The 21100-nt window shown below is 30.9% G+C and overlaps 1 protein-coding gene across 1 annotated transcript in view; it reads right to left on the reverse strand.

Annotated features, from left to right (window-relative positions):
- Window positions 1-21100, reverse strand: part of ATAD5 (ATPase family AAA domain containing 5) — a 36514-nt gene that overhangs the window by 2546 nt on the left and 12868 nt on the right. The window contains exons 7-20 of the mRNA XM_039886038.1: window positions 16402-16586; window positions 15007-15164; window positions 14356-14515; window positions 13575-13904; window positions 12536-12632; window positions 11265-11344; window positions 10880-11019; window positions 10630-10780; window positions 7198-7374; window positions 6795-6928; window positions 6244-6337; window positions 5093-5157; window positions 2336-2516; window positions 330-508 (exon numbers count right to left, since the gene is read on the reverse strand). Coding sequence (XP_039741972.1) covers window positions 330-508; window positions 2336-2516; window positions 5093-5157; window positions 6244-6337; window positions 6795-6928; window positions 7198-7374; window positions 10630-10780; window positions 10880-11019; window positions 11265-11344; window positions 12536-12632; window positions 13575-13904; window positions 14356-14515; window positions 15007-15164; window positions 16402-16586 — 2131 coding nt within the window. The remainder of the gene's footprint in view (window positions 1-329; window positions 509-2335; window positions 2517-5092; window positions 5158-6243; window positions 6338-6794; window positions 6929-7197; window positions 7375-10629; window positions 10781-10879; window positions 11020-11264; window positions 11345-12535; window positions 12633-13574; window positions 13905-14355; window positions 14516-15006; window positions 15165-16401; window positions 16587-21100) is intronic.

A 21100-nucleotide genomic window follows, 5' to 3' on the forward strand; every position in this document is an offset into this window, starting at 1 on the left:
TATGAATCTAAAAAATAAGTATAGACTGTTAATTTGAAGAATTCTCTAATATTCAGGATATACACCAATTCAATAATTAGAAGCTCATTTGTACAAACAATACTTTTTCTGAAATATTTCTAATTTCTATTCTAAATATGTAATATGCATTTAGAGCAATGCTTATGCACCATTTGTCAAAGAGTTACAATATGTTAAAATCAGAAATCTGAAGCCTATGAAAACTATAAGCAAATTTAAGTTAACCTTAAGATTGAAAAGATAGGAGAGAGTGTTGAGAAGATGAAAAGAACATAAATTTAACATTCCAAACTAGCCATTGAAAATACCTTCAAAAATGAAAACAGGTCTTCAGATGGGGAGAAAATGTTCGTAAGGCCAAACGAGGTCTCAACGCAGCCAGTGTCACATTTGGGAAGGTCTACAGGAGTCCTCTTAGTATTTTTAGGGTTATTTTTAGAATCAGAGCCATCTTCAGAGCAAACAAGTTGCACATTTCTGCTTCCTCCTTCAAAATTAATAAAAAAGTATTTTGTTAGTATATCTATTTTTAACAAATTACTGCAAACAATTATTTAATGTAAGATTCTTTGGCATCTTTTGATCCTATACCCCCATTTTGTTCTTCTCCACATATGTATTTAATTCATAAAGAGTACAATACAAACATTTCTAGCAAACACAGGTTAAGTGAGGTGGTAGTGGGCTTACAAAACACCCCAACAGAAAAAAGTGCAAAGACTATAAAAAGACAAGCCACATAAGAAATACAAATAAATATCTCACAAACTCATAAAAAATGTGCAAGTTCACTAGTGATCGTGGAAATGCAAATTAAAAGATACTGATCATTTTTCACTTTTTAAAATTTGCAAATTAAAATGACTGATAACCTAGCTTTCCCAAAAGTGCATATAAAAGAACCATCATAGACTCTTGGTGGGAACATAAACTCGTATAATTATTTTTGGAAGGCAACCTGGCAATACCTATCAAAATGTAAAATGTATAGCCTTTGGCTCAGCAACCACACTTAAATTCTCTCCAACAGAAGTACTCAGAGACATGCTCAAGAATGTATGTATAAAGATATTCACTGTATACTTTAATGACAAACTGAAGATAACTTAAATGTCCCTAAATAGGAAATCATTAATTATATTATGTTACAGCCATTCTATATTATGAAATAGCATGCAGCTGTGAAAAAAGAGGGAGTAGAAATGTTAAGTACTGACAAATTGTTGGGTGAAAAAAAAGCAAAATGTTTAACAATATAAATAGTATTGGTTAATTTTGCTAAATAAGTAGGAAGCAATATTTGTATATTCATAGACAAAGGTCTAACAGTGGCTACCTTTAAAAAGTGAAAAAGATCTTTTTTACTTTTCATACTTCTGCACTGTTAGAATTTCTAATGAGTGCATATCTTTTTTTAAAAGACAGGAATGAAATGCATATAAGATCTTCAACAAATAATGCTATAATTAGTTTTTGTCTTGTAAAGTCTTAGTATAGCACCTTATATCCAGTAGTATGGTGATAATTTGTTTTTTATAACAGGTTATTTTCCATGTTTTATTTATCATTTTTACTTGCAAGAAGTAGTGAAAACTACCAACTTCTGTTGAATTAAATGTACAGTTGTCTACCTTGAAAAAGAACATATTAAAAATTTGAAGTAATCAAAGAAAAAAACTGAGACAGGATTAATATTACAGAACTTCACCTTGGTTTTATTTAAATATTTGTATATTTCCCAGAGCAGACTCTAACTACAAAACTGTCACTATGAAGCATGGAAACCACAAACTATGAACTTCTTCAGGGAAAGAACCATGTTTTATTCATGTAAACACAACACCTGGCATGGAAGTCCTCAATAAGCACCTGTGACTTGAATTAGGTAATAATGACTAAAGATTGATCATAAAGCATTTCTGAAATTATAAAGGTTTTAGGAAAAATAGAATTATAGACTATTTAAAAGGGAACTTACAACAGTCATATAAAAATAATTTTTATATATGGAAAAATCACCCATTTTTATATAAGTGATAAAAAGAAGTTACTAATAGAATTCTGTTTATAAGAAATTATATGTTTATAAATGTTTAAGTAACAATTTGTTGTAGGTTCAGTTTAATTCGATTTATCCACATTTAATGTTTACAAAACTTTTCATCAACAAAGTTGACATAGGTATGTTTATTTTTAAGATTAACGTGATATCTAGATGCTCAAAAGTTTTATAATCATTCAAATATTTTGGCATAGCATATATTTTAACATAGGGTCCCATTATAGAAATTTCTTTTATAACACAGCAACTTACGACAAAAGGATAATGGCCTTTCTTCTAAAAATCCACCTCCACTTCTAATCCAGAATTGTAAGTAAAGGATACTTTTCCTGATATCACAAGTATTTGCAGTTAACAATGTTACAAAGTCTTTTACATCAGTTCTAAAATTCTCAGTTAAGCAGATCATCTGTAGGTAGCTGGCAACATTTAGCTGAGAGTAAGACAGAAGAAGAGGAAAGAAAAGTGGTCAATTGCAGAGTTAACAGAAATACATCAACAATATGTATCTAAAAGTTAACACAAATTTTGCTAAAATTCACAATGTCTCAAGCACTTATTGAGAATGAAACTGATCTGGAAAAATATAAAGGAAAACACTACCAAATTAAAAGCATTTACATATATTTCTTTTATTAATTGTATATATCTAAGAAAACTTTTATGGAGATTCTCCAACCTGAACCCTGGAGACAATTTTATTAAACCTTGAGAAGATCTCTTAGGATTAAATAATAGTAGAACTTGATGGAATATTTTACAGCCATTAAAATTATAAATACTATAATAATACTAAAAAACATAATTTTTAAAAACCAGAATTAGAGAATTATATCAATGTATGCATAAAAGCATAAATGCAAGAAACAGAAAAGAAAAAAATGAAAAACATGATTTGTTGGGGATAATGGACCAAATAAAATGTTCCATTTTAGTGTTTATTAATATTGCTATCATATATTTTTTGTAAAACATGTAAAATTCACTTCCCATTGTTTATGGAAAGCTTTTTATCTATAAAACTGTATTTACATTTCACAGATTTTACAAAACTAGCATTTTTACTTTGTAGTAAATAAGACAAAAAATTTTCCCCTATGAAATCTTTGACTTTATTACACACACACATACACACTTCTGCACACTTCTGGAACAGGGTAAGACTTACTCATGGTCTATTGATTTATGACAAAACTAAAAGTAATTCAATAGGAAAAAAACTGTCTTTTCAACAAACAGTGCTGGGACAACTGGATATCTACTGGTAAAACAAATCACTCTTATGCCTTATTTCATATTGCATATAAAACTTTAAATCAAAGACCTATATGTCAAAACTACGAAATTTCTATAAAAACTTTGTAAGCTTGGGTTTGGTAAAAATTTCTTAAATAAGATACAAAAAACATAAACCATAAAAGATAAACTTGGTAAATAACTTCATTAAAACATTTTACTCTTTACAATTAAAAAAAATAAAAAGGTAAGCCACAAACTGGGAGAAAATATTTACAAAATATATATCCAATACAACTTTGTATCCAGAATATAAAAAGAACTGTTAAACTCCATAAGAAGACAAATCAATTTTAAAAATGGGCAAAGATTTGAACAGATACTTCACCAAAGAAGAAATACAGATGGCAGATGGACACATGAAAAGATACTCAACATCATGTCATTAAGGAAATGCAAATTGAAACCATGAGATACCAACAATATATAATGATTGTTATGGATAAAATCAAATAAATGGACAATTCCAACTTCTGGTGAGTATATGAAAAACAACTGGACTCTCATGCATTGCTAGTAGGAATGCAAATTATTGGAACTTCAGAAAACAGTTTGTCAAGCTCTTCTAATATTAATCAAACCAACAATTCCACCTTTAAGTATTTAAGTAAAAGAAATGGAAATATATGTCTAGACAAAGACTTTAATGTGAATATTCATAGCAGCTTCATTTATAACAGTTTACCTGTAAACAACTCAAATGCCTATCAACAGATGAGTGTGACAACACATATTTATATGTATGAAGTATATCCATACAATAGAATACTGCTCATTAATAGAAAGGAAAGAACTACTGCATAGGTTAACATGAATGAATCTGAAAAAGCATTATGTTGTATAAAAGAAAACTAAAAAATACCACCTATTATAAGATTTCATTTACATGAAACTACAACAGGCAAAATTACAGAAAAACAATGGAGCATAAGGAAAGTTTCTGAGATAATGAAAATGTATCTATTTCTCAAAATTCATTCAGTCATACACATAAAGTGGGTGAATTTTACTGTATATTAATTATACTTCAAAAAAGCTACTTAACAAAAGCAAACATGTAAACACACACATAGACATGGACACCACTATGGCTAACATTAAAAAGATGGACAATAGCTACCAGAATTCTCATGCACTGAAGACCTATTTGGTAGATTCTCTAAAAGTTAAAGAAATAGCATAATGCAGATGACTCAACATTTCTACCAACAGAACAGCACAGATAAATCTAAGAAACATAATGTTAAGTAAAAGAAACCAGACAAAAAGAACATGTTTCATACTATATGAAACTTCAGAATCAACAAAACTTAACATTGACCTTAATATTAAGGTTAATACAACATATTAGAATAGTGGTTACTTCTGGTTGGGGAGGGGAGTACTGACAGAAAAGGGCTCATGGGAACTTTTGGATGTGATGGAAATTTTGATCTGGGTAATGGTTACATGGTTTACGTATGTTAATATTTATCAAATTGTACGCTTAAGGGCATTTTAAGCACTGTTACTATGAAAAAAACCCAATGAACACAAGAGTCTAGTAAAAATTTGATTATTTGAAAAAAATTTTTTTACAATAACCAGTTTTCAAAAACTCAAAATTTTAACATATCCCTTAGCAACTAAATTTTAAAATCATAACTATCATAATAAATCACTTTTTACATAATTGTGATATATAACTTATGACTATCAAAATTCAAAACTTACCAGCGAAGGAGTATTGAAATTAATTTCTTCAAAGCAGCCATCAAACATTAAACTAAATGTTGGATCTATATAAAAAAACATTTTTTTAAACATGAAGACCAATAAATTATTTTTTCCAGTTATACTTTTTCTATGAACATATTCTATATTTTATCAGTAATAAAAATGAAATACCATGTTAAGTATAAAATGACAGAAACTGAATTTCTCTTTTGACCTAAAGTAGCTGTGATATTTTAAACTACCATCTAACTTGTGATTATTATAATTTTTATTGAAACTTTTAGAGTACAATCACTGTCACATGGGCCATTAATTTATAAGTGGAGTCTAACATAAATACATTTTCCTAAAAAATCCATAGCAGAGATATGCTGAATATTTACAATGAAATTAGAAAACAATGTCATAATACAATATTTATAATAAAAAAATTGTATGAGTTTGAAAATAAAACTTTGAATGCTAATTATTAGGAAGGTGGACCAATTCTGTTAGGCTGATGATGGCTTACTTTAGCTAAAATATGCAATAATACTTATGGAAGTATATTATCAGAGATTAAGGAATGGCTAAATTCAATATTAAGGAACTGCAAAAAGGTTGGGTTCCATAAAAAAATTGACCAATACATGAGGTTTGGTGATCTAATTATGAGTAAAAGGCAAAGAGAAGGATCTGTTATTTTCCCCACCAAAACCTCTTTACTGGCTAGTCCAGAAATCTATCTACATCCTAGGCTGCTATTGGCTTCCTAAATATCTGACACCTAACACAGTAATTCAAAGTAAAATTCATTTTTAATGTCATTGCTATTTGCGAGGTACATTGATTTTATAATTATTTAAGACTGCCAATCAATTGCAAATTTGAATAATTCTTAGTTTAAAAATGATCTAAGAGCCTCCTCATTTTAGAAAAAGACTTAATTTACTAGCAAACTTTTAAAAAATTTATTTACTTATTTTAATTAGTTTCAAGTGTATAGTACATTGGTTAGACATCTATATAGTTCATAAAACAAAACTCCCAATTACTCCCTCCCTCCCTACAAGCAAACTTTTTTAAAAAAACGTTTCTAACTAAAATTAGAATCTTTTTCCAAAATATTTTAACCAAAAATAATTAATTGTAAAATCACTGTTACCTACCACTTGTAGTAAGAATTACAGGTCTTTTAGTTGTTGCCATGAATGTTTTGATTGCATTCAAAAACCCAGCATCTTCCTCAAAAATGACATCAACCTAAGAATCATTTATTAGAATATTAATGTACTAAGTAACAATACACTCACTGAGTATCAGTTATGTATACATAGCAGATATACTATATGTCTGTTAGAAACAAAATCTATGAATTTACAAATAGTATGAAGTCAGCCCATGCTAAAACCTTACATCTTACAATATTAAAAGGGTAAAAAAATTATCAAACATTAAAAGAAATGCAGTCACCTGTAACTGGATAAATATGAGTCAGAATAATTTCTAAAATCATTGAATAATTAATAACTCTGGATTGCATTAATCACCTTCCTGAAAAATTCTTCTATGGTTGACAGTTCCACTTGCTTTAATTTCAAACTGAAAGTATTCCTGACTTTCTTGGCTATTTTGCAATACTTTACAGTAACACCTACAGTAATCTTTAGAATAAGTTTTTACCACTAGATATCACGAATATATACCTCTGTAAGCCTACCTCCTCAAAAAGAATGAGAGATGTTGCATTTTTCCTGTTGGGTTCCTCAGCTCCATATTCTTTGACATTTGAATTAGTTGTGTTTGTAGATTTAGTCTGAATAATTTGTTTCTGTTCAAAAAAATTTTTGATTCCTGCATAAATAAAATATTATTATTTTACAAAAAATCAACTTGTAATAAAACACTAGATATTTCCACAGAATAAGCTCAAACTGAAATTCTCCATCAAAACTGAAATAAAATATCAAAACTCTTATGTCGGACCTTCAGCATAGCTAAGCTTAAAAAACAGGCACTCAAGCAATGATAATATTTTTATCATAAAAAAAGATCATATTTTTATGTCTTAGGTTCTTTACCATTAAAAATGTCAAATTTATTTTGTCAATTTAATGTCTTACCTTTATTGTTTTCCAGAAGTTCTCCTAGTTCTTCATTATTTTTTGGCTTGGAAGACACTTTAAAATAATTTGCCAAAGTTTTAGGTGGAAGTGCTCGCTTTGATCCATTACTTTGTGGTAATGGTGGAGGAAGTTTCCTTGGTGATGTAACAACTTTCCTTGGGGAACTTAATTTTTCTGCCAAAAACAAATTGCACTTAAAGATAAATATTCTAAAAATTAAACCAATACCAAAATGAGTTATCCTCAGTCTATCTTTCTACCAGTTAAAAATCAAAGATATAGAAATTTTCTCTCATATTCAAATCTCTGTATACTCAAATATTACTGTATTGTTAGTTATTCTATCAGTAGAGAAGGCAAAACCAGTTGATTGAAAAAGATACTCTTTTTCAAAGAAGCATATATTCTGAATCAAATAACGTTCATAATCCCTCCATTTACTTTCTCTATACCTATGTAAGAAAAGGCTGGAGGAAAAGTGATCATGGTACAGACTGAGCACATTATAGAACTCTGTTGTCAAATTTTAGCTTAGTTCTACAGTAAATTAATACTGCAAGTAAATGTTTTTCTAGAGATGTTATGGAGGATGGATACAAAGTCAAAAAATAAATGGTTGATTCCCCTCCCCCAAGAAGCCAATGGCATCCAGCATTTATTCCAGAGCATTTTCTCTCCTCTAACTACCCTGATTCAGTCTTTACATGTCCTAATTACATCATATGGCCTCAGGGCAGAATCTTCTACACATACTATCATATGTGCATAATTCCATGGCTGTGTCCTATTCTTTTTTTTGCACTTCTTATCTCCACAGATCTTATCATATATCTTGCATCTTATAAGTGTTCAAAAAAATTATCGAAAAATTTGAGTTTGAAAAAATCATAGACATTACTATCATTTCATAAAAACAGGGCATTTTAACACAATATTAAAAACATTTCTTTATACTAAATAGATTTCACCTTATTACAAAATTCACTAGTTTGTCCTTATTTTCCCACTTTTGTCCAAAGAATGCTTGATCATGGACTGGCATCAGTCCAAAGATTGGTTTTAGAAAATGCCAATTTATACTTTAAGATACTCATAAGTTTTTAGCTAAATTTTATCAATGTATTCTTTTTAAAGGACTTTCCACCAAAATAATCAGTTCCTTGGAGAAATAGCTTATTCTAGGTCTGGAACATCTTAACAAGCCAGAAAGCAAGGACACAAGCCAATTAAAAAGGTTTCCTCCTAGCCATAGATGAGACAATATGAGCACAAAAAGAAAAACAGTTTTGCTTCTGGCCAAGATACAGACTGGATTTACCCATCCATATGAAATAACAAAAAAGACCCATATTTGAAACAATGCTTTTCCAAACTTTAGATATCATGCAACAAAGGACAGTGATACCTGAGAGACAAGAAACAAACAAGATGAACTCTAGGGATTGCCTAGCTTATTGCTTTCGGAGAATTTCTAGGTCACAGTAATGTGGGGAAACCAGTAAAGAGGTTTCCCTGAGACTGAACTAGGAGTCCTGAGAAACCAAGGGAGATAAGAGTTCATACGGCAGGATACCAAAGAGAAGATAGAGACACAGAGAACTCTGGAAATCTGCAGAAGCTCCCCATAAAGTCTTCAATTGAATAATGATCAGTGAAGGTTCTGGGGAAAATAATCCCTGAGGCTCACAGAGAACTGGGACAGTTACTCTTCCTACTAAAGAGAATGGCAAACTTCATAATTAATGTAGAAGTGGACAGAGTACTAAGAAGCATTCTGCCTAAGGATGGGGTTAAATTAACTCTAGACTAAAATATTGCTGTGGTCTCACCTAACACAGCATAAAAGACCTGAAAAGATCAAACTGTTTTTAAGTAACTTAACTGCATCCCAGAATAAAATACAAGAATAGTTATAGGAACACAGATATATCCAGCATCAAACAAGGTAAACTACCCATCCAATCAAAATGATCGGGCATCCAAAAAAGCAGGAAAACACAATCCATAATTGGGGGTGGAGGGGAATCAACTGAAACCAACTCAGAAATGACATAGATGACAGCTATTAGTAGATAAGAACAATAAAATAGTAATTATAACTATTTCATATGTTCGAAAACCAGTAGGAAAGACTGGTCATGGTAATACAGAAGATATAAAAAACACTAAATTAAGCTTCTAAAAATGAGAACCACAATTTGTGAAATGAAAACTACAGTGGATGGCACTGGCGGCATACCAGATACTACAAAGATAAGATTTGTGAACTTAAATAAATAGTAATAGAAACTATCCAAAATGAAAGAGAAGAAAAGGACTGAAAAACTGAACAAATAATTAGTGAGCTCTGAGAAAACTTCAAGTGATCTAAAATATATATAACTGGATTTGCCAAAGGAGGAGAGAAAGAGAATGAAAATATCTGAAGAGATGACAACTCTTAGCGAGGATGTGGAGAAAAGGGAAACTTTGTATACTGTGAGTTCAGCCACTATAGAAAACGATATGAAGGTTTCTGAAAAAATTAAAAACAGATTTACTGTAAGATCCAACAATTCTACTTTTGGGTATATATCTAAAGGAAACAAAAACAGGATATTAAAGAGATATATGCACTCTCATATCTAATGCAGCATTATTCACAACAGCTAAGACATGGAAACAACCTTTTTGCCATGTTGTTAGGTTGGAGAACTTTATAATGGAAAACAATTAAACTCATCAATCAATTTTAATATCACTAAAAGTGTGATAATCAGTCATTATGTATGTCCTGCTATAATGTTATAGGAAGTACACGGTCCTACTTATGCATGCATGCTAGCCCCAAAACAGAACCTGAAGCTATCTAATCAGGCCACAGATCAAACTGCCAGTTTACAAAAAACATAGGAAAGAGGAATATGTTAGCTAATACCATGAAGATACAATGGGCCAAATCCAGAATGTGAAAAATTTTATGACAAATGACCCATATTCTTCAACAACTAAATGATATGGAAAGAAAGGGCGAGGGAATTGTTAGAGAGATTAAAAGAAACTTAAGAGACTTTAATCAAATATAAGCTGTGGGCCTTGTTTAGATTTTTTTTTTTTTGGTATGTATTCTGATTTGAACAAACCATTTGAAAACAGAAAAATTAAACTAGACTGTATATTAGATCAAATTAAAGTATATAGTTAATTTTATTAGTTCTGATTATGCTTATGCTTTGTAAAAAGTCCTATAACGTAGAGATATCAAGTATATATGGGTAAAATTAAATTATGGTCTTGAGATTTGTTTTAAAACAGTCCAAAAAAAAATTTTAAAGGCATGTGTATGTGTAGGAAAAGATAAAAAATGATTGTTAAAATGCTAATTATTAAAATTTTTTTCTTAGATACTATTTTTTCAAACGGTTATGACAAAGAAAATAATTTACTTACTTGGTGACTTGCCTATGTTGTAGCTATTAAAAAAACAAGGTTTTTGTGAGTTTACACCTTGCTTGTCTACTTGATGGGACTGAGTGGCTTCCTTCAGTTGAGACAGAATTTGTCTTCCACTGCGCTGAGAAGAGGCATTCACTTCAAATATCTAAAAGAAGAGTATATGAAAAAGGCAGAATGGTTTGTTTTTTTTTAAATTCGAATGTAGTTAGTACATTATCATCGTTCCACTGTAGCTATTACTAACCTTAAATCCAAGCTCCTGAGCACAAGCATAGACCGCAGCAGTTTTCCCCACTCCCGTTGGCCCTGTTATAAGAACAGTATTGCAAAGACGATTCTCTTCTTCATCTGAACTGCCTTTGAAGTCTATTCTCTCTGACAGATCTGAAAAATTATTCAAATGCATACAAAATAATTACTTAGGCAGAAAAGAAATTGCTTAAGCAGCAATTCTACCTCACCAAATCCAATGATCAAATTTCACAAACGTCTTAGCAATACATACTGGAAATTTAATGTACGAAAACTAGAAAACCAAATATAAAATACCAATTAAGAAATTTAATAAAAGTTTTTAGCTAATCTAACTAAAAATTTTCAGTGAAGTGTAAAAAAAAAACTCAAAATACCTTCTTGCTTCTCATCTCTTTTTCCCTTCAAATTTTGTCTTTCTTCCCATTCAGCTCTTCTTTTCCAGTCTTTCAACCAACTTACATAAGAAAATGTATGTTAATAAAAATAATTCACAGAATATAGATATCTTGTAGAGTATATTTTAAAATGATTTGGTGGGAGGAAGTTATGGCATATTGTTAGTTGTTAAGTACTTCATGGCGCTTCTGAATCGATAATTAGTAAAATATTTTTACATGAGCATCAGTATTTTAAAATAATTTTTGCCTAAATACACAAGATTATATACACATGGATATTCACTGCAACAGTTTATATTAGCCTCCAAGAGGAAAAACCTAGAAGTACATCAGCAGGGGAAAAATACATTAAGTGTGCCATACATTATGGCACACTTATACAGGAAATTAGTACACAGAAACTAAAAGGAACTTAGGTAGATTGTGTGATAACATAAAAGATGTCTAATATACAATGCTAAGTATACAACAGATTAAGTTCTAGTCTGGAGCTAGACTATCTGAGTTTAAATTCTAGCTCCACTACTTTCTAGCTGTGACCTTAGACAAATAATTCAACCTCTCCAGGCCTGATTCCTCATCTATGAGATAAGGACAATAGTATTTACGCTCATATTGTTCTAGGGATTAAATGAGCTAAGAACAATGCAAATGCTTATAACAGTGCCACGCTCAAGGTGTTAAACTCTTATTATGAGTTGCAATTCCTTATAAGAAATCCTTTGGACTAGGTGAGTTTTAGAATTCAGAATTTTTCAGATATTAGAAAGGTAATTTAGTACATATACCATATATCACATAACATCCCTAAAGAGGTCTGTGGCAGTACATCCATAACCACTTACTATTTCTATTTTTTAAAAAATGTATGAACTCGTACTAGGTGAGATCAATTAAGACAATAAACTTTGTGTAATAAAGTTGATAAACTTTCAGTTTTCAGAACTTTTTGGATGTGGGAATTATAGACAAAAGATTATGGAAGTGAATTAGTAGTATTATGATCCCATTTGTTAGGAAGGAAAAAATATAAGGATAAAATTTTTTCTAGAAGGTTTTACAAGGAACCTTTAATAATACATTTACCTCTACGGAAAAGAGAAGGATACTTACTTTTCACTTAAAATTCCTTTAAAAAATTTTTAAAGATTGTGCTATGCATTACTTTATAATTTCTAGATTTTAGAATGAAATAATAAAACTAGATTCATAAAGTATTTCTCAATTTCTTTATAAATATTACCAACCTATGTAACTTTTTTATAGCTAGCTCATTGCCTATGAGTTCATTGGAGTTCTGAGGTTGATACTTTTCAGTCCAAAGCATGTCTTCAGTTCCAGAATCTAAAGCAAAAAATACATATTAAAGTATTTGCTCTCTGACATAAGCATATTTTCTTAGACATTTATATTATTGTTTCATGTAATAATAACTATTTATACAAATACATATTTATAAAATGCCAAAAAGTCAATTTCAAAACAATATTACGTTTAAAATTCTTTACATCAAATGCCTCCTTAAAAACCAACCACCATAAAGTCTCATGACAGTAAGATTTAAAAGTACACATTTAAATTTTAATAACCACTCAAGAATAATAGAAATGTGAAAAATAATTAGTACCATAAAAAATATCTAAAGAAAAAAGACAGGATAATTTTAGTGGAGGCTCTTTTGAAAACTGGAAAGAAATGTTCAAGTGTCCAACCAAGTCATCCTCAGTAAGTAAAGATATATATTGTAGTCCCCACTGAGAATAAGGAATGTTATAAAGGTGCCAATTTACTCCAAATTAATCTAATCTATAAACTAATGTAAAATCAAAACTCTAATGAGATTTATGGGGGTAAGGGAAACTATAGTTCATTTAGTAGAGCAGATGATGAAAACTGTCTTTAAAAATGATGGGAGACTTGTACAAATATCAAAACATACTCTGAAGCTACATAGATGATTAATCAATTCAACAGGATACTTTGGAAATGCTGGGTAACCTGAATGGGAACATGCCAGAGATGTGAGAGACAGGTGTCAAATAATATGTATAGTATTATCCCTGTTTTTTAAAAAAGCATATGTATTTATGGAAGTACAGAAAAATCAAAGACTAAACACCAATTTGTTACATGTGACCTGGAAGACTAATTGGTTAAGGTTTCTACTTCTTATTTTATACATATATATTACTTGAATGTTGCAATAAGCATATATGAAGAGAAAGGGGAAGTGAGAGGTTAAAAAAAAAAAAAGTTCTAGGACCAGAGAGAGAAACTCTAATTTACCAAGAACAGAAGATATTTCTGATACAGACTCTTTGTCATCATCTAGTATCAGAGTATCAGAATCTTCTACTTTTTCTGTTTCCACTTTACATGTTGTCCTCAAAGCAGTTTGTTTCTTCCTGGATGTTTTAAAATATAGACCTCTGGAAGAATCTAGCTTTATTTCAGTGGAGTTGTTTCTTTTGTCAAGTTCTTTTGGTTTTCCATTTATCTTTTTTGAGCTTTCTGAATACTCATTTGGTTTCTTTCTTTTTGACTTATGATTTTCAGTTTCCACTCGTTTCCTTTTGGTTTCTTTTTGAATGACATCAGGCTCTAGTTGTGGACTTTCTATATGGGGAATAACAGAAATACACGTGCTTACTAATCAACAAAAAACTTTAATATCCAATAATCTTAATATCACTTCAAAATATCCAATAGTCTTGTTACTATAAAGTGAAAGGCAAGAATCAAATGTGGCATACTGAAAGCAAGCTGAATATTTTGTTTTTTAGACTGCCTTTGTACAAGCTATATTAGTTCAAATTATCTCATATAAAGCTTTCAAGTGAACTATTAATATTTTAACATTAATATTTTAACTACAGCTGTCTTTAGGTTGGCATTTCTGGAAGCAGGCTAGGGCTAACATTGTATTGCACAAGATGCTTTCCTTCAGTTTCCTCCCTGCCAACCACAAACGATCTTCTCTTTGTTATGACCACTTCCATGGGTTGATGACTGCCTTAGTGTTTTCAAAAGTGAAATGTTAAAGTAAATGATAATAATTATTACTAACCTTGTTTATGATGACATTCAGAGGGTACCTGTTGCTCAGTTCGTTTTTTTAGAAACAAAGGAAAATATTTCTTCAAAGAAAATTCAGGATTTGACCACTTAATTTCCTCCAGCAAAAGGTTTCTTACTTCTTCAGTAAAATCTTTCCTTTTCTCCATAAACTGAAATAAAGAATAACATGTTTAATAATAGAGCCACATCATTTATTAACATTAAGCACAGTACTACCAACTTTCTGTCCATGTCAATATCAATGTAACTAAACTTAGTTACTAAATGTAACCTTGATGGCAATGTCACTGAATACAACCTTGATGGCAAAGGTGCATTTGCACAGTTTTTGAAGGACTTAGTTCATCTTTCTATTGTTTTGTTTCAACTAATTGTACTTTACATATTTATTATGTTATAAAGTACCTAAATGTGCTATATAATGTCATCTTCTTTTAAAACTGGCTATCGTTAATGCATAAAATGTTTTTATAACTCTATGTATGCATTCGAAAGAAATGCATACTTCAACTGGGATTTATATTTTAAAACTAGACTCTAGGAAAAAATGAACTTTAGGCTATGATAGTAGATATCCAATTTTTTTCCTTTGAAAGATGTGACGGACACACCTATAATGGATGAGCTCTCTAATACTTACCCCAATAGCTGAATTATTACTTTTCAAATTTGAATTCAATGTTGAAAATTCACCAAGAGCAATAACACATCTCGAGAGATCTATTACTTTAGTATTCAGTTCTTTAAGTTTAAGTAAGAGAGGACAAGTAGGTGGTTTCAAATGCCACAAATGGCACCCTAAAAAACAAAAAATTTGTCTTTATTACTTTCATATACATACTCTCCATTTATCAAATGTCAAATATGTAAACATGAAAAGACTTAACAACTACATAGTTAATACAAAAGTACCAAAACTCAGATGAGTACAAAGAAACAAAATCCTCACCTCCAACAAATACAGTTAATAAAAATTACCTCGTCTTTCCTCCCAATTGTTAGAAATAAGCAAATATTAGCAAATTTTCTTTTTAAATCTACCTTGCTACCCAGAGTAAAAATTTCAGGGTCAGTTAGCATCCTGGTTTAAAATTTAATCTTTAAGGTTCTAAGAGAGAGAAGTTCTCTCTGTGCTTGCCTCATCTGCTCATCTACAAAGAGACATGCTAAGTTTTACAGTAGCACTCCTGTGAAAATGAGTTTATCAAAATCAGGGAAGAAAAGCATAACTAATTTCTATAGTCGAACATACTATTAGAAAACACTATATAAAGCTGAACTAGTAAAAAATAACTGAATGGCCAGTGGCAGAGATGCGAAAAAAAGAAAAGTAGAATATTATTACAAAGACTGGCTGGAAGTTCTCCACACAAATGAGAGGCTGAACAAACCTAAAAAAGTACAAAGGTCAGAAACACAAAAGAAAAGAAAGAAGAGAACATAGTGTATATTTCATAATAGGAGTGTACTAAACCAAATCACAAAACCAGTTAAGGAGAATATATCTGTTTTTGTGCTTACAAAAATAACCCTAGGTAGAAACAATGACAAAGTAAAGATATAAGGCTTTGCACACTAACTGCAATTTAAAACTATATAAGTAAAGACTGTGGTTGCTACAGCATTAGAATACAAATAGAATTATGATCAAGCTAACGCCTTCCTATAAGAGGCCTGTGCTCACTCTTGTGCACAGTGCATGTGAGAATAAGGTGAACTACAGCAATGAAGCACTGCCACTTGTTACCTATTCCAGAAAATATACCAAAAGATAGGTATGTTACTAAACAGCAGAAGCTGTTGTGGAGACAGATTTCCCTTAAACATTCAACAGTAGCTTGGACAAGAACAGGGCTGGAGCTCCTATGAGAGATTCTTAAAGATCTATGAGTTTCAAGTATACAATATTATACTACAGCTTCTGCATGTTACATTGTGTGTTCATCACCCAAAGTTTAGTCTCCTTCCATCACCATGTATTTCACCACTTTTAACATTTTAAAAGTAAATATTCGATAATAATTAACAAGCTTACCATCATCTTTTTGTTGTACATGAATAACTCTCTGGAAACTGGTACTCATTGCATTGTACATATCTAACGCAGCAGCTTTCTTTGCAATTTGTCGTTTCAACAAATCTGGCAGACCACTCATTAGGAAGTCGCGCTTTGCTTTAGCTTGCACATCACAATCCTGAAATCTTTCAGATGTATCTTGACTTTTTAAGAAAATAATGTGAAAAAGGAAAGCTAAGTTTATAAACACTTAAAAAGTTAACTATCTATAAAATATCTTTTAATTTAATTTGAAAAGATTTAATCAGCTATGATGTTAGCTGGTCAAATTCTTTTGCTTATCATAAAAACAAGTCTATCAGTGTTAAATAATTAAATAAAAATAAGCATATATAGAAAAAAATGACTTCAAAGACATCCACAAAATGTGAACACCTACCATCCAAAAGCTCCAAGAATGCGTAGCAACTGGAACTCTCATATTTGTTCCATTTATACGATGGAATAATCACATGGGAAAGTACTTTGGTTTATTCTTATTATGTTAAACATGCACCTACCTAATGACAGAGCAATTCTACTTCTAGGTATTAACTCAAGAGAAATAAGAACATTTGTCCACATGTGTATAAGAATGTTCATAGCAGCCTTATACTAGAAATAACCCAAATGATCATCAATAAAAGATAAACAAATTGTGGTATATACGGAATACTACTCAGCAATAAAGAGACTATTGATAATATTATCTTGACTGAAAGAAGCCAGAGACAAAAGTGTACCTCTTATATGACTTCATTATATATATATATATATAACTTTATATACATATAAAGTTTATGTGAAGTTCTAAAACAGATAAAATTAGTCTATAATAGAAATCAGAATAGTCGTAACCTTTTGTTATGGTGGTGGTGGGGATAACAGAAAAAGAGTAAGTAACTTTCTTGGAGTAAAAGATGTATCTTGATTAATGCATTTATCAAAACTATATGCTTAAGATTTGTGCATTTAACAATATATCTCAATAAAACTGAAATAGGAAAAAAATAACCTGAACCCATAATGTCCCTAAATTTGGTATTCTTCCATTGTACCATCTACTTACATAGACCAGAACGTAAGTGTCATCCTTACACCTTTCTCTCTCGCACCTCAGATCTAATTAATTATCAAGTTTTTAAATTCATCTTCTAAAATCTTTTCATACATCATTTCCAACACCTGAGTACATAAATCCATCATCTCACACCTGAATGTCTGCATCCACACTAAGACCTCCTCTGTTCCACTCTTTATTCAATAGCCAAATTAATCCAGCAGTCAGATTAAATTTTCAAAATCCAAATGTCCATATTCATCCTGGCACCCACCTCTCTAGCCTAGTCTCACATTCCTCTCACCTCTCCTCTCTATGCTCAAGTCACACTGGCATTCTTTCAATCTTCTGTATTTACAATGTTCCTTCCAGCTATAGAGACTGCACAGACCATTCCCTCTGGTTGGAACACTTCCTTCCCTTGATGAATTCCTGCTCATCCTTCAGTTCAGGTGTCATTTCTTCAGCAAGGCCTTTCTTAACCAGACCAAAATTACTTAATATGTAATAGTACTTTGTATCTCTTTCTTAGCACACTGCAATATTTCATATGTTGGCCCAGTAATGTTTAATCATAGATTGTTTTTCTTCTAGAGTATAAGCCTCAAGCATATAAGATATGTATGTTTTGTTCCCCGTAATACATCCCTAGTACCAAAAGCAGTGGCTGGTACACAGTAGGAATTTAAGTATTTACTGAATAGGTTCATAATCAGCTTTTTGATATTTATGGTTTGCCTGTTTATTTTTCCACTATTTTGTCTGAAGATGGCCACAAAATGTTTGCAAAAGACCAAGATTTTTCAATTCAGTTGCAGCACTGTCACTATTGTCATCTTTCTCATCAATGTAAATTAATAAGTACAAAATACATTCCATAAAACATTTTGGCATTTAAAAATTTATATGGACTGACCTGCTTTCATCAAAACCAAGGATAGGATCAGCTGTTTTATGAGCCTTTCTGGTAAGAAATAAAGGAGCGACTTTCATTTTCCCTTAGAAAAATAAATACTTAGGTTAGTATTAATGTTTATCATCTCCACTAATCTCCAGGTACTTTCAAAATTATATCTTTTAAACTTTCAAAAATTATATATAATGATCTGGTCTTTCAATCTGACAAATCACTATCAGAATCCCCTGGAGAACAAACATTTTTTAAACTACAGATTCCCACAACCCACCTCTGGAAATTCTTAGCAAATGTGTCTAAGGAAAAGAACTAAAGATTTAACTTTTGTTCAAATTTACCCAGATGATTTTGATGATTAGTCGTCAGGGTTGGGAACTTCTAACTTAACTGAGGATAAATATATACAGAAATGCAATAACTTAAAATATGCTCAGTTACCCTTTGCAAAACTCTTCACTACATTATAACCTTACTTATTAAAATAGAAGTATTTAATACAATCAAAAGTTTACATTTTATAAAACAAGAGATTAAATTAGAATGAGAGCATTAGGAACAATATAATTACCCCCCAAACATTCTAATGTTCATCATAAATGTTATTAAATCTGATTACCAGGTACATTTTTAGGAGTCTTGTTAGGTTTTTTTCCTAGTACATCATTTAGACACTGAAGCTTCTTCTGATTTGTCTCAGGATGCTTTAAAGAAGTAGGACTTGAATCTATTATTATTACAGAGTCCTAAGACAGAATACGAAAAAAATGTTTAAAATGTCATACAATTAATGTCATTAAAATTTCAAAAGGATTACAGTGCAAAAGCTATAGACATGATAATTACATGAGCAGCTCCATATACCTCGCCATCATGAGATCAAAAACTGAAAAAGGTGAAAAATGCACCATTTGGGGAGAAATTAATAATTTAGTGTGATTAGAGCCAAAAGTGTGTACACGAGTAAGGGAATTGTTTGGAATTGTTTTGAAGAAAGGGAAGATGTAGTTCAGCTTATGAAAGATTTTGACTGAATAAGGATTCAGACCATATTTATAGACAAAGGCTTTTAAAGCAGAACTGAAAATGATATTCTTTCTACCACCTCAAGGCTGTCTTACAATTATACCTTATAACTTTATCCAAACAGTAGAACAGGAGAAAATTTATACCAATAAATATTTGTTATACTTACCTCTGTGTCTGACATTTTCTTCCTTTCAGGAAGAGTATGATGTCTTGATGAACGCCTTAAAGGTGTTGCTATTTCTTCAGCAGCTTTTGACCTGCTGATGTGTAAAGCTTTTGCTTTTTCAATCAATTGTTTTGCTTTTGATACATTTTTTGAAGTATTGATTGCCTAAACAAAAATTTAAAATATTAATTTAGATCACTGGCAAACACATTATATTTCATAATAGAAAAAAATAGAAAAGGGAAAATGATGGAGACAGTAAAAAGATCAGTGGCTATCAGGGGTTAAGGGGGGAGGAAGGGATGAATAGGCAGGGCACAGATTTTTAAGGCAGTGAAACTACTCTGTATAATACTATAATGTTGGATACCCGTCATTATACATTTGTCCAAACCCAAAGAATATACCAGAACACACCAAGAGTGAACCTTAATGGAAACTATGGCCTCTGGATGTGTTGATGTAGGTTCATCAATCTTAACAAATGTACTACCCTGGTATTGATAATGGGGGAGGCTGTACATGTATGGGTGCAAGGAGAATATGAGAAATCTGTACTTTTAGCTCAATTTTGCTGTGAACCTAAAACTGCTCTAAAAAAAAGTCTATTAAAATATTTATAATAGAAAAACACGATCACAAATCACATTAAATAAAAGAAATGGTTATTCAAATCTTACCAAGGCAATTAAATTAAAAGGTGTCTAGTTATACTTGGTTTGCCTTTATTTCTTACTTGAAATTTATCCAGATAAATACAACTACGTTTGTGAAAAACACTCAGAAAAATGTCCATAGTATAGATTAGAATTGTTGGTTATTTCCCCCACCATCTTCATAGCATCTATTCTTTGACTTTAGTCACCTCAGGCCGAATCCTTTGGAGATATCTGAAAAGGTATTACATATGGAAAAGAGAACCAGATAAGAATAAAATCTGGTCTTCAGACCAGGCTCTGCCATTGATGTGCTAAGTGATCTCGTGCATTTAAATATTATCTTCCTGATAAACTGCTTTTCTATCTTCTGAGTTCTACAGGTTTTTATGTTTGGATTTCGAAACACACACAGGGCAAGGCGCAGAACAGCTTTACATTATATGATCTCTTTTAAAAATGACAGATGTCTATTTAAGCCTAGGATAAAGTCTGGAAGGAGAAACATGTACCTATAAAAAGTATATAAAACTATATACTTCTACTCTGTTTTTTAAAGAAATACCTGCTGTTTGTTAAAACCTTTAAAATGTTTTTAAAAAACACATTAAAAAGAATAGGCACAGATATTCAAAACACATGTAAGAAGTTTAGGAATGTTATGGATTTGCTGCTATAGTAGGAGAGTGATAGATTTTTATTGTTCTACTAGCAAAACTTTTGGCAAGCTGATGAACCTACGGTCAGTTAGTATTCAAAATAATCCACCTAAATTTAAATTAACAACTCAATTATTGAAATAAACTGTTATATAGACATGTTTTAGTGAATGTTTGGAAAAAAAACACATATAT

Source organism: Pteropus medius, unplaced genomic scaffold (assembly GCF_902729225.1).
Source record: "Pteropus medius unplaced genomic scaffold, Ma_sr-lr_union100, whole genome shotgun sequence".
NCBI lineage: Eukaryota > Metazoa > Chordata > Mammalia > Chiroptera > Pteropodidae > Pteropus > Pteropus medius.